This window comes from Anser cygnoides, chromosome 1 (assembly GCF_040182565.1).
Source record: "Anser cygnoides isolate HZ-2024a breed goose chromosome 1, Taihu_goose_T2T_genome, whole genome shotgun sequence".
Lineage (NCBI taxonomy): Eukaryota > Metazoa > Chordata > Aves > Anseriformes > Anatidae > Anser > Anser cygnoides.
This window is the reverse complement of record NC_089873.1, coordinates 22,012,655-22,025,516: the sequence shown is the minus strand read 5'-3', so window position 1 is coordinate 22,025,516 and position 12,862 is coordinate 22,012,655. Positions and strand designations below refer to the sequence as shown.

The 12,862-nt window shown below is 38.3% G+C and overlaps 1 protein-coding gene across 2 annotated transcripts in view; it reads left to right on the top strand.

The window, feature by feature from the left end:
- The window catches only part of MAPK12 (mitogen-activated protein kinase 12), a 34,285-nt gene extending 24,533 nt beyond the window's left edge, over positions 1-9,752 (top strand). Inside the window, exons 7-12 of one of the 2 annotated variants that reach the window (XM_066990542.1) lie at positions 3,558-3,672; positions 4,343-4,414; positions 6,525-6,631; positions 7,370-7,448; positions 8,601-8,774; positions 9,576-9,752. In XM_066990542.1, coding sequence (XP_066846643.1) covers positions 3,558-3,672; positions 4,343-4,414; positions 6,525-6,631; positions 7,370-7,448; positions 8,601-8,774; positions 9,576-9,646 — 618 coding nt within the window. In that variant the 3' untranslated portion in view covers positions 9,647-9,752. The remainder of the gene's footprint in view (positions 1-3,557; positions 3,673-4,342; positions 4,415-6,524; positions 6,632-7,369; positions 7,449-8,600; positions 8,775-9,575) is intronic. The other variant, XM_048080811.2, reaches the window with a different exon arrangement.
- The last annotated feature ends 3,110 nt before the right edge of the window (positions 9,753-12,862 follow it).

Below are 12,862 nucleotides of genomic sequence, written 5' to 3'. Positions count from 1 at the left end.
AAAAAAAAGCAAACTGTTCATTATCAAGTATGATAATAAACTAAGTAGTGCTCAACATTGCTCATTTTAGGAATATAGTTTATTCTCTCAAGTGTAAAGATAGGGGCCTCAGACTGCTTCCAGTCCTGTTAATTCTGTTCTTGTATTTTAATAGATCATTATTAGTTTTCTAGATTTTTTTGCCTCCTACCTTCTTTTAACTCTAGCTAAGGTCTAATCTGAAAGTCTAAACAGGACTTTTCAGTTAATTATGAAATCAAGCTATGTCTCCTATCCTGTGCTTGAATAGTGACTGGCATATACATCCTCATAAAACAACAGTAAATTCAAATGGGGACTTTTGTGTACTGATATGTAAGTACAGTTAGGTCTTATGGCCAAGGCTTTCTCCCTAAAAAGATCAAGACTTTCTGGGAGTAGTTCTGTTACGTGAGAATTCCAGCTTTGAATACATACAGAAAGTCTAACTCTACAAATAGGAGATACAGAGGAAGATAAGAAGTTTTGAAGCACTCCCTAATTAAATAAAATAAAAGTTGATGCAAGAGTGCAAAAATGTTTTTTTTAGCATCCAACATAAAAATTATATACTTGCAAGTAGCTGTTGTAATACAATTGCTTGCTCTTTAGAGACTGAGGAGAACAGACCTGAATGTTCAGGGTCCTGTCTTTTCAGAATTTCCTTATTTCAGACAAAAAGACGTTGTCTTTCTGGCTTGTACATGGGCGAACTATGAGTGAGTCCCAGTGTGGTAAAAAAGAATCTAGAAAACCAGTTGTTCCCTCACTGCCCACCCTCTGTCCCCCATCTGTACAATCAGATCATGAGATGCAATGCAGGTCTAAGACATTCCTTCATGATCACTGTATTTCCTTACTTAACACAACTTATTTTTCTGTTGCTTTGGACATTTGCAAGCTTTTAGATAAACTGAGGCAAATAATTCTATACCAGAACGTGATTTAGTGAAATGGCAAGGAGAAAATGTAGCATTAAGCTTTAGTTTTTGTTTCTTGACTCTCAGGGCAAAATTATGCTGTCCCTGGTTTTATGGTAAGTTCTGGTGTCATATACAGAAGAAATGTGCTGATCTGTAGCTAGGAAATACTGGCCATCAAAAGGCAACTCCAACCTATAAACAGAAAGCAAACTATAAAATGTTGAGAAGTGCGCATAAAAATACCAGGGCAAGGATTTAACTGTGATCTCTCTTACGCTGAAACAGTTGATCTGACTTTGACTGGGTGTGAGCATTCCAGGTGTAATACATAGGATGTGACCTCGTCCTGTGAGCACACTTGAAAGCCAGTTTACGCTAGCACAAAACCATCCTGCCAGGGTTATCCGACCCTTTTTCCCCTGTGTCTGTGAGCCCTGCAGCTTCCCGTGCATCAGCTCCAGCAGCTGTGTGGCTGTAGGCAAGCTGGGACAGTTCCTTGAATTCGTAATTAGTTAATAAATAATCAGCTTTATTTTTCAGGGTTTCCCAGCTCCCTTGTCAGATTCTCTCACCTGCCACATAGGACTCAGAAAAGTGACAGTGGAGGGTGCCTTAGGGGAAATCACTGCCTTTTCCATAGTCTTGAAGTTACAAATTATTTTTGGTATGGTTACTGAAGCAAGTTAGGAAAATGAAGTTCGCTGAGTAGAAAGGGAACTTATTCTTGAGAAGCCATGGGGTATTTGCTCTGTCTTTCATCATCCCTGCATTATAAAAGGGGATTTCAACTTGCTTTGGAAATCTCTTTAGAAGTTCTAGCTGAAAACCTGGAGATCACGCAGAGCATGAAAGTAACACTTTTTTTGTGAAAATTGTTGTTAAATGGTACCACGTTGATATTAAGTTCTAGCAGGATACATTCGTTAATGAGCCTAATGAATATTTTAATGAAAAGAAATCCAAAAGTTAATGCTTAATGCACAAAAATTCTTGCTTCCATTTTCCACCTTTATAAAAATACAGACCCAAATTCTGTCTTAGCTGTCTTGAACTCCAAATGTTACAAGCCTTAGTTTGAAAAAGGCCTAAAAAGTTGTGCCAGACTAGCCTTTTGACAGGCTTTTCACCTGCTACACAAGACTCTGTTTTCTTCCACCCCTCTCCCTCTCTCCCAGTGTTACTGGGATGATACAGTGGGTGTTGTATGTGTAGGCTAATTTGAAAGCTGTTTATGAAGGTGTGTATGTTGCAATTGCAAATATTTTGAGAACAAAGTCTTAGGTACCCGAAGTTCTGAGGGGGAATTTTGGCTGCAGTCATCTGTATTTTATTGGCAAGAATAAAAATCTCTCCCTTTGCATCCTGTTCCTTTTTTTAAATTGCTAGGTAGGTTGTCAGTGGTTATGGGGAAGTTATGGAAATGATACTTCAAGTGTGGCAATAAAGATAAGCCATGACCTTTTATACTCTTGATCTGTGAATGAAAATACAATTTTCCTTTCTGTTAGCACCAGGGGATGATGAAACTGTCATGTTGAAAAGTGAAATATTTTAAGATGTTTAATTACAGTGAGAGCATTACAAACACATCATTCTGCTATAGTAACACACAGGTGCTCCTAGTAAAAACTTCTGATATGTCAACATATATATGAAGCCTGCTACACATGGAAACGAACGGCCCTTCGTGCAGAACTGCATACTTAAGTATCTGCAAAGGATGATTTATTTTGAGTAGACTTTTCTCACCCAAGACACCCTGCTTCTTGTTAGTAGCGTGAACTTGCTGGTAAGCTGTGAGCAGACTCATTCCAGGAGTGCTGCTCAGTGCTGGCCATGTCTTTTGGCACCATCTTTTGATGGTCCACACAGGTGGGCCTTTATGGTAGCCACTTTTGTAGAGGTTGACAAAAAGCTGTGACATTTATTTGTAATCTTGCTGCTGTGTACATTGCTATATCTAGAGGTAAGTATTAGGGAGTCTTAGAAACAAGCTAAATTGTACATAATCTTTTAAAAAATTGTACTAGCCTTGCATTTCTTACAGAGGGTTGTTCTGTAGTTGTAGCAGTAGACTGGAACTCAGTGGGACTAAATAATGGTCACTCCCTACACTTTATCCAGACTTTCAATTTAACCTAGAGAAAGCTTTCCCTTGTATGAGTTACTCGTAAAATAAAAATAATGATACGTCCTTACTTCAGAATATTATTGGAACATGCTCTTCAATAATTGTGCCATTTGGGATATCACAATAGTTGATACCATTTAGGATGGGTACTTTTCTTTTAGCTCTAAGAAGGTACAATAGCCATTCCACAGCTAGGATTGAATGTGACCAGTATCTTTTGAATCATTAATTGAAGAAATTTTTTCTTTACTGTTTTTACAGCTTTAAGTATTTCTATGGAAGTATCTAACAGGGAAAAAAAATTGTAAAGCTCCTTCCTACCTGTCTTGATTCTTAAAATGAGAACAAGACACTTCAATGAGAAAAAGATGCAAAAATAACCCAATCTCTGCAGGAAGCTCCAAGTCTTTTATTTTCTGCATTTTTAAAATTTGTATGAAATAGATAACTGGCTTGTCTTGGATGTTCTTTGTGCTTCACTACAGATTCTGGATTTTGGATTGGCCAGGCATACAGACAGTGAGATGACAGGTTACGTGGTCACAAGGTGGTACAGAGCACCAGAGGTCATACTTAACTGGATGCATTACACGCAAACAGGTCAGCATCTCTTTGGAAAAGTCCTAATAGAGCTGAAGCGTTCACTGAATCAGGCAAGTCTGTGTTTCTGAAGTGAGTGAGAAATTGGAGGTGGACATTACAATTTAATTATGAAAAACTTACTTGTAGATAAATTGCAGACAGTCATTTGAGGTTGTGGTTTTGGTTTGGTTTGTAGTTTTTTGCTTTGTTTTTTGTTTGTTTGTTTTGTTTATTTGTCTGGTTTGTATATTTTCTAAGACTCACAGAAAGTTCCAACGTGATTGGAAACAAGCCTGCTATACAAACATGTGTTCTGCACTGACTAATCTTTCTGCAAAGATGTGCTGATTACAACTTGAACAGACGGGGAAATGGCAAAAGGGGGGAATTTAAGTAATGCTGGGATAACCATAGAAGTTTTTGAAAGCATGGAGAAAATACTTACCACATGCATCTGCTTGTTAGTGAGAAACTGATTCTGCCTAATACCAGATTATCTTCTGTTTGCTAATCAGAAAGTCTGGTAGTTTTCCCTGTAGTTTATCATACTCTGCAAGGCACTCATTTATATTGCAACAGGCTGTAAAGGTAAACATTACACTTCTTGAAAAATATATTTTAAATTAAACTTTATTTACACTTGGACAAATATTCAGTAATTTAATGCTACTGTTGATTTTTTTTTCAGTTGACATCTGGTCTGTGGGCTGTATAATGGCTGAAATGATAACAGGGAGGCCTCTGTTCAAGGGCAACGATCGTATCCTTCCTCAGTGAATTTATGACACCAAAGTAAGAAAATGATGAGAGGCACTGATGTGATACAGTGGGTCTGTTGAAAAACTGATGAGCATAAATTGAAAATAATATTATATTGGATAGCATCTTTTTATTTAATTAGTTATTTGATATTTGTATGAATTTTGCACATCAGCAAATTAAAACTCATATTACTGAACATAGAGAGAAAGAGATCATCAGGTAAAAGGTTCAGTGATAATAGAAAAGGTAAATATTGATTTATTTATTTTTTTTAGTAATAGTTTCCACACCTCCAGAACACACAGATAAAGTGCTGGTGTAGCATATGGACTTACGTGCACATGCTAGTCCATTTCAAGCTTTTTGAGACTTTTGTCAGAAAATGTTATCTAAGTAATACCTAGTAAAATATTTTAGATTTAGAGAAAATTTGATCATATTTCATTGCTGAGGAATTAAGACAACAGTTAAGATTCAGCCCTACTTCAACCTAAGGTGATACTTCGTTGGCAATAGTGGTTGTGACAGACAATGGAAGACAGCATTAATAGAATACAGCAAGAATTTTTAATTGTTTTGTTTAACAGTTTTGTATCTTTGACAGTTCAGCCTAATCATTTTTCACTGCTTGGAACCTTGTGGAGTTCCAGTCAATAAATTGCTTATCTACAAATACTTGGTTATAGAATCACAGAATTACAGTTGTTTAATTTGGGTTTTATATATATATTTCAGTATTGTGTGTAAGGTTAGGGCTTCATTACATGGATTGTATTATTCTTGTTTTGTGATGAAAAACATTAAAAAGGAAGACTGCATTCATAAAAAAAAAAGGAACTATGGAAGAGTAGAATGGATGAAATTATTTCAGCTGTAAAAGTTTTAAGTATGCATTAGGTCTTAAGAAGAAAATAGTAAAATGCATGCCATAGAACAGCAGCTGACTTACACAGAGCATTTCTCAACTAGTGCTAACCCTTGGCATTCTGGTACGTAAATAAGCAAATGAGTCATAATTTTCAAGTTGTCCTGTAAATGTAAGAGTGGAAAGACTCATATTTTAGTTACATTGGATTGTGGATATTTCAGAACTGTTGGATGAAATTATGTGTCTTGCGTTAGGAATAAAATTACCTTAGCGTATAATGGTGACCTTCAGGCATATGGATCAGTATTAGCTTTTGTCAGGGAAATACAGCTTTCAGTTCAGCTGTGGGTAGATGAATATTTTTTTTAAAAAAAAGTGATTTTTGTTTTAGTATTTTGAATAGGTTACACTCCTAATTTGGTATGGTGGTGTGATATTTTTTATTTATTGATTTATTTCATCAGCATGACCGGCCATTTCCTTTTTCTTCAGGGGTTGGTGGAATCTGCACATGCTTTGAGCTCTGACCTAGCTTCTAGCATCTCACCTACTACTCTTATCAGAATAGCAGATGAGGTGCAAAGCTGCTCTCTACCCCATTAGCCTCTAAATATGATGTTTCTTTAAAGCAGCTAATGATGTTGCTGATTTGTTCTGTGCTGGTTTAGGACACAGAATACAAGGGATGTACTGATGCTTTATCCCCATTACTGATCACCAAAATATCAGGATGTGGAATCAAGCTAAGCAAGTGGGAAATGGTGAGGAAGGGAATTAATTTTTTTCCTCTTGAACTTGTTCAGTGTGGAAAAGAACTAACAAAGACTGGTTTCCTCTGATTTTTGTTTTGTTTAACATACCACCCAGTGTTCCCTGTGACTTTTCCTGTCTCTGCAATTGCTTTAATCCCTCTTAGTTACCTCACCTTTGGGTAGAGTAGGGCAATGCGTACAATACGTGTGTTGGTTGTTCGGATACTCCAATACTTTTCAACTGCTTTTGACCAAAAATACGGAGGAGGCCTGATGATGTTAAAAGAGTTTGCAGATGATTCAGTTGTGTGGTCCCAAGTTTTATAGTTTATTTTGGATGCTTTCAATGTCTTTGCGCTTTGGAAGAAAACTGGTGAGTTTTCACCTCATCTTTTGTAAATCTTCTGTTTAGTTGTTGCATTGTTATTTTTGTTTTATCCTCCGATAGCAAAGAAACACAATTGTTGCAAGTTTTCCTATGGTGAAAGACTTTGTTCCTTATTTCTGGTATTCAGATCTGGACCAACTCACAGAAATAATGAAAATAATGGGTACACCAACTCAAGATTTTGTGCAAAAACTGCAAAGTCAAGATGTGAGTATTCTGCTTTGGCAGTTTGTTTTTCATGTCTTCATTTTACTTAGGCCATTCTCAGTTCTTAAACTGGCTGAGATAATGTGTGTTGACTACTGAAATCATCTATGGTAGTACATATCTGCCTTACAATGCTTTTCACACCCTAAATAACTACTGGACATTAAGGGGAAACAGCAAATGATCAAAACACTGAAAAATCTGTATATTTAAATACTTCAAAGTATGCAGCGTGGAGTGTATAAACAGTTGAACAGATGCATTACTTCCTTTACTGGAAAAGTACTGAAAATATGAACCTATTCAGAGGACCCAGTCATTCTGTAGGTGTCTCTGACTTCTTCTTTCCTATTCCTGTGTGGATGTCTTTCTAGAATCCTTAAGCTCCTACTATAAAGAACCTAAAAATAATCATTAGACTAACTGTACAATGTAAATACTAATGAATTACTGTAAAAGATACACTTCTAGAGAATATGATCCTCTTTCAAATGATGCATACATATTTATTCTAATTAATATATTAGATATTGAGCTGCAATTATGAAAACTTTGCATATCATTTCTTAATCACAATTTTAAGGTGCGATTTTAAAAAAAGCTTCTTTCAACAGTTTCAACAGTTTATGACAAAAAATATTCTATTTGTAAATGTGCTACCAAAGCATTGTTAAGTTACCTACTAAGCACATTGCAAAGGAGGCAAAGTTCTAATTTAATATTCATGTTTCTTTCAAGGCAAAAAACTATATCAAAAGCCTCCCAAAAGTCCAGAAAAAAGATTTTGCATCCGTCTTGAAGTATGCGAATCCTTTGGGTAAGACAGTTTGTATGGATGTGCACAATTTGTGGTGTTCTTGTGTTTGCATTGGAGGCAGCAGAAGTGTCAGTCATGCGGCAGGTTACGTGGTGGTTCTCGTGATATTCTACCTCTTGCTTTCCATAATTCATAATTTTGATTCTAGTGGCTGATCTTTGCCAGGTTTAGAACCTGCCAGGAATCAGATGATTCGAGAGTCAAAAAATAAGTATTTTGTGCTTTAGGCTCCAATCCAGGCTATGCTTATTGGTTTTACTGGAGCAGCTTTCCCAAGAGCCGTGGGGATTTAAATATATGTAATAAATTTTTCTGTGTATTATATTCAAAATATAATTCTGAAAGTTCATTTTGATCTACAATAGAAATGCAGGCAAATAGAAAGCTGACATTTTAGTCATGGAATGAATACATCCTGAGAAACATCTGTGCATTCCTGCGAAGAACTGGCTTGTATTTGATGGATATAAGCTAGAAGAATGTACCAAGCGTGCATGACTGTGCCATGACCTGAGGCAGCAAGAGCTCTGCAGTGGCTCTGCCCAAGCTTTGTCCATTCCCCAATGCCCTGAACACTCACAAAGCCAGGCTTTATTAACATATAAATTAGGATAATTGAGTCTTCTGTACTTAAGAAGTTAAAATGATATATTCAGATACAGTAGGATTATAAAGGAGCTCTGACCATGGCTAACTTGCTGGCCTTCTTAGCTGCAGCAAACTCTACCCATTTCCATGTAAAGAAATTTCTTCCTATCACCTCTTTGGCCATCTGGCTGCTCCTTATGTAAAGAACAATTGCTCGTGGTCTGGGAGAGAAGGTTGGAGAGGCTGGACTTGTATTGTTAGGTGGATTGTTGGACTTGGTGATCTTAAAGGTCTTTTCCAACCAAAATGCTTCTGTGATTCTATGAATCCACAACGTGGCAAGTGGGCATTGCGGTGTCCTGGCCCATGCTGCTGTCCCATCCTCCTTTCAGGTGCTCCACCCAACTCAGAAATATCCTTACAAGACTCTTACAGAGTGAACACCCAATGATTCTGCTTTGTAAATCTTGTCTATATGTTTAAAACATCCCCAGGACAACATTACTTTGTACAAGCTGGAATCAGTGGCGTGATTAGAATGCAATGTTATTTGCTGTTCAATAGCTGTAAGCCTTTTGGAGAAGATGCTGGTGCTGGATGCAGAGAAGCGAGTCACAGCAGCTGAGGCTTTGATGCATCCTTACTTTGAACCAGTTCATGATCCTGAGGAAGAAACTGAAGCTGAGAAATATGATGACACGTTTGATAACATGGATCTACCCCTGGATGAGTGGAAGCGTGAGTTTAGTTTTGTGATGTTTTCAAAAATGGACGGATAGAAAGGCCATCCAAAAATGGGAATATTCTCCTTTCCAGCTGACTTTCTCTGCTTTTAAGGGAACAGAATAAGTAGGTAGCAGTAAGATAGAGAAACACTATTGGTCAGCCAATGTTTCCTGTTATCAAGTCCTCCAGAAACTATTGGCAAAGGTTTTCTTCTCTTCCTCCTAACAATGGATCCTCTCCTCTCTTTCTCCATGTGTCTTCCTTCCTATCTCCTGCAATGCAGGAAAGAAAACATTTCTGTAACATGTTCCTTACAGGGCGTAGGACAGGGCAACAGGTTCCTCAACTGTTGGCTGTATAGGACTGCAGCTGTTGCTGGCCTTAATTTTCAGTTAGATGCTTTCACTCCCCATGAGAGCCTGTCTCAGCAGAGATTTAAGTCTGAATCTAGTTTTCATCTTACTTCAGAGATCTGTATTTTGGCTCTGAGATGAGGACTTGATTTATAATTCTGCTGTGCTCCTAGGCACAGTAGTTTACTTTCTGGCCATATGGTCCCGGTGCTGTAATGCTGGTCCTCACACCCCTTGGAAAGCATCTACAAGATTTCAGTATTGGGCTACTTCTTCAAAACTGAAGTGGCAAAATAGTGGTAACATGGTCCCTGATTGCCTTACTTATTGTATTCTTTCTCACTTTTTTGCCTGAAGAGGTCTCTGTCTTCTTCACCTTGATCGGCACCTAACCACGCTGGGAGTTGCAGCTCCTTTTCTGACCAGACAGCAACGCTATGTTTCTTCTGTTGTTTTCCAGGTATTACATACAAAGAGATACTGAACTTCAAACCACCGCAAACATCAGAGTCAAAGGAGACAGCAGTGTAATTGTATGACCTGGTCTTTTCAGAACTCAGAAGAAAGCAGGAAAGTTGTAAATGTTTGTGATATTTCAGGTGTATAAAACTTTTATAAATAAACTGGATGTAATCTGTTTCATCTCCACTGTAAGAAAGAGCAGTGTCTTTTACTCTGCGTGTGGAAGTGGTGCCTCTGGGAGTAGCATCTCTGAACCGTCCAGAAGATTATTTCTGCCCACAGCTTCTCCATTCTGCATGAAAGGATTCAGACTGTGATAATCCTGTGCCATCCTTGAAAGAGCAGGTAGGGCTAATTCTTCAAATCAGACACGAGTACAAGTCAGCACTGTAAGCAAGCGGAGACACAGAGGGTGTCAGTGATGTGCAGCGTCTGCTCTCCAGGGCTGTTGAACCATCTCAAATGTAAAAGGTATCAGTGTGACTTCCTCTGGAATATTTCACCTTGATGAGCTGCCTGTGGAGGCTAATTAGCTTCTGTTTCCTCAGCTAGTGTAGTGGGTAGCAGAGACACAGCCTGAACGGAGGCCTATTTCCTTTGTCTTGTCTGACAACCAGGTCTGACAGATCTATGCAAGAGGCAAGAAGCAGACAAGTGTCAATGTCCTAGTTTTTTTAAAGTAACCGGTGTGGTAGGACAAGATTTCCCAAGGTCTCTGCGTGAGCAGCCACTAGGCAAGCAATCACTTTCAAGAGTTACAGTGTTTTTATCTCAATACAGTGCAGTCGCTTTGTATAATAGACTGGGGATCAAGGATTTCCAGGGAGAAACTCTTTTAAGACTTTCTGAAATGTTATAAGCTCTCTAGCATCTTAGTGTTGAAACAATCATTGAAAAAGTGCATCTCCTCAGAGGACATACTGATTAGATAATCAGCAGTGCTGATCTTGGAAATACAGCTGCACGCAGGTGACATTGTAGAAAATAAAATGAAGATAAAAATATGACACTGCAGCAAATCATGCTACCTGCAGCAAGCTGTTTTGTTTTTGGTGTGTAGAGGTGTTGCCAGGTGCAGAACAACAACCATTCTTTTTTTCAGCCTTCTGAATTCAGCTTATCTGGTGGGGAACCCTCAAACCTTCTGCTGGGAAGTACCTTACCAGAAGGAATCAGATTCCTGATGACCTACAGGGGGATGCCGGATGCTTCACGAGCTCCTGTTACTGTCTGGCTTCATTTATTGTATTTTCCTAGGTGCTTAGTTCATAATAGTCTCTCAGATGTGGGAAAAATGAATTAGCAAACCTTTGGTGAAGAATTTCTTTGTAAGATCACTTCTCTTTGTTAAAGGTAATCTCTTTAAAATTGACTGCTTGGATATGGGTTATTCCCAATGCAATCTGCTGTTTGTTGTGTGTTGCTACTAAATGAAACGGTTGTGAAGGAAGACAATTTATATTAGCAGATAATAACTGGAAAAGAACTAACAAATTACTTGTGGTTTGGGTGGATTTTTTTTTCTTTAATAACTAGTTTAAACCAGACATTTAATCAAGGCATGGTTGCTCTGTTTCTTTCAATGAACGTTTAACTTAAACACCTGCAAATAATGAGGTTTGTTTAAAAATTATTCACAATAAGCATTGATTAGTGGAGACAGGCACCTAGAGAGACTGAATGGTAACAGAAACCTTGAATTGTTGATGTACTTGACAGTTTATTAAAAACTGTAGGTTCAGGAATGCATGAAAAAAAGCAGTGAATGTAATTTGAAACAAAACATTTTTCCACCGTAGAGGTCGCTGAGGAAGGCACAGTTGGGTCATCCCCCATTTTGCACTATTGACTTTCTGCTTGGGCTACACTTCCATGTTAAATAGGAACTTTTTCACTTACTATGCGTTTTTTAAGATCATGTGGTCCTCTTAAAAGTCATGGGAGAAAAGTGCCCGTTGTAGGCACTTAGTGGGTTTTGATAGACACAGTCAACAGCTGGAAAGAATGTCAAAACTTCTTTGAAAATGCTCCCTTTATAATTTACATGGAATTTCAGCATCCTAAGTTGTAACAAAAGTCTTAAGCCCTGAGATAATGCACGTGGCTCAAATGTTTGTCAGACTTCAAGAGCTTTTTTTCTTCATTGCAAAACTTATTCGCTTTTTCTTCATAAATGTCAACACTTCAGTGGGCATTTTACACCACACACACACACCCTAGCTCTAGTGAAATCGAGCCCTAAAAACTTCCAGTGGCTCTGGGGAACTTTGCCTCTTTTAATCTGGACTTGGTACTGCAGAAGCAGCTAGCCCACGTGAGAAAGACATGAGAAGATAATGTGAGGTTTCTCTGTATTTTGGGGAATACAGAACTCCTAAAATAACTGCAGAGAAGACCTTGGTGCATGTACCAGAAAAGACAGACGGACTGCTGTGCTGTCTAGTCAGTAACCAGTATGTAAGGAAAAATAACAAACATGGGAAGTTTGGTACATCTTGGCGTGATGGTTCTGTGAGGAGACCGGAGCCTGAAGAGACTGCTCAAAATAGCGGTAGAGATTATTAGTAAAATAGCTCATTACGAGAAATGGGAGGTGAAGACAGAAACATTTTGCCTGGGAGGCAGCTGCTGCTTCAAAGGGAGAGACAACACTTCCTGGGGTTTTATTTGCTATTTCTACTGGTGCTAAGCAACTCAGGAATAAGAACCCAATTTCTGTTTGCCTTAAGGAGAACTGTAAATATGTTCTGCATGTACTTGAAATGTATTGTGAAAAATAAAGGTTGGGGTTTTGTTTTTTACACAGTAATGGTCTTATTCCCTATGTATATTCCCAAATGTATAATCAGTACTGAAAATAGTAATTTCAGTAGAAGGGGACTGTATGAAACCTCATACTGTGGGTACATTTCATGTAATGTGAGCTGCTGATGTAGTTTACTTTGGAAGTCAGTCAGACCACAGATCCTAAGCTTTCTCCCCTTTTCCAAACTGCATGTCAGCCACAGAGCGGATTTGATTGTACTGCTGCCACCTAATTAGTTCCTAGAGCATCTTGGGTGTTGCCAGACGTCTCTGCTTTGTTCTGAAGGATGGGATTTGCACGCTTAACCACTGCTGCGTTCCTCAGATTGGTTTTAAAAGCCGAAGTCAGGTTGACAGTCACCAAACATACACACCTTCAAGTTGAGCATGGGACCTTTGCCTCGAAAACCTACGTGCCTCCTGGCTGCTTCAGGTTAAGATTGTCCCGTTAAGTGTCCATTGCACTGAAGACTTATTGTT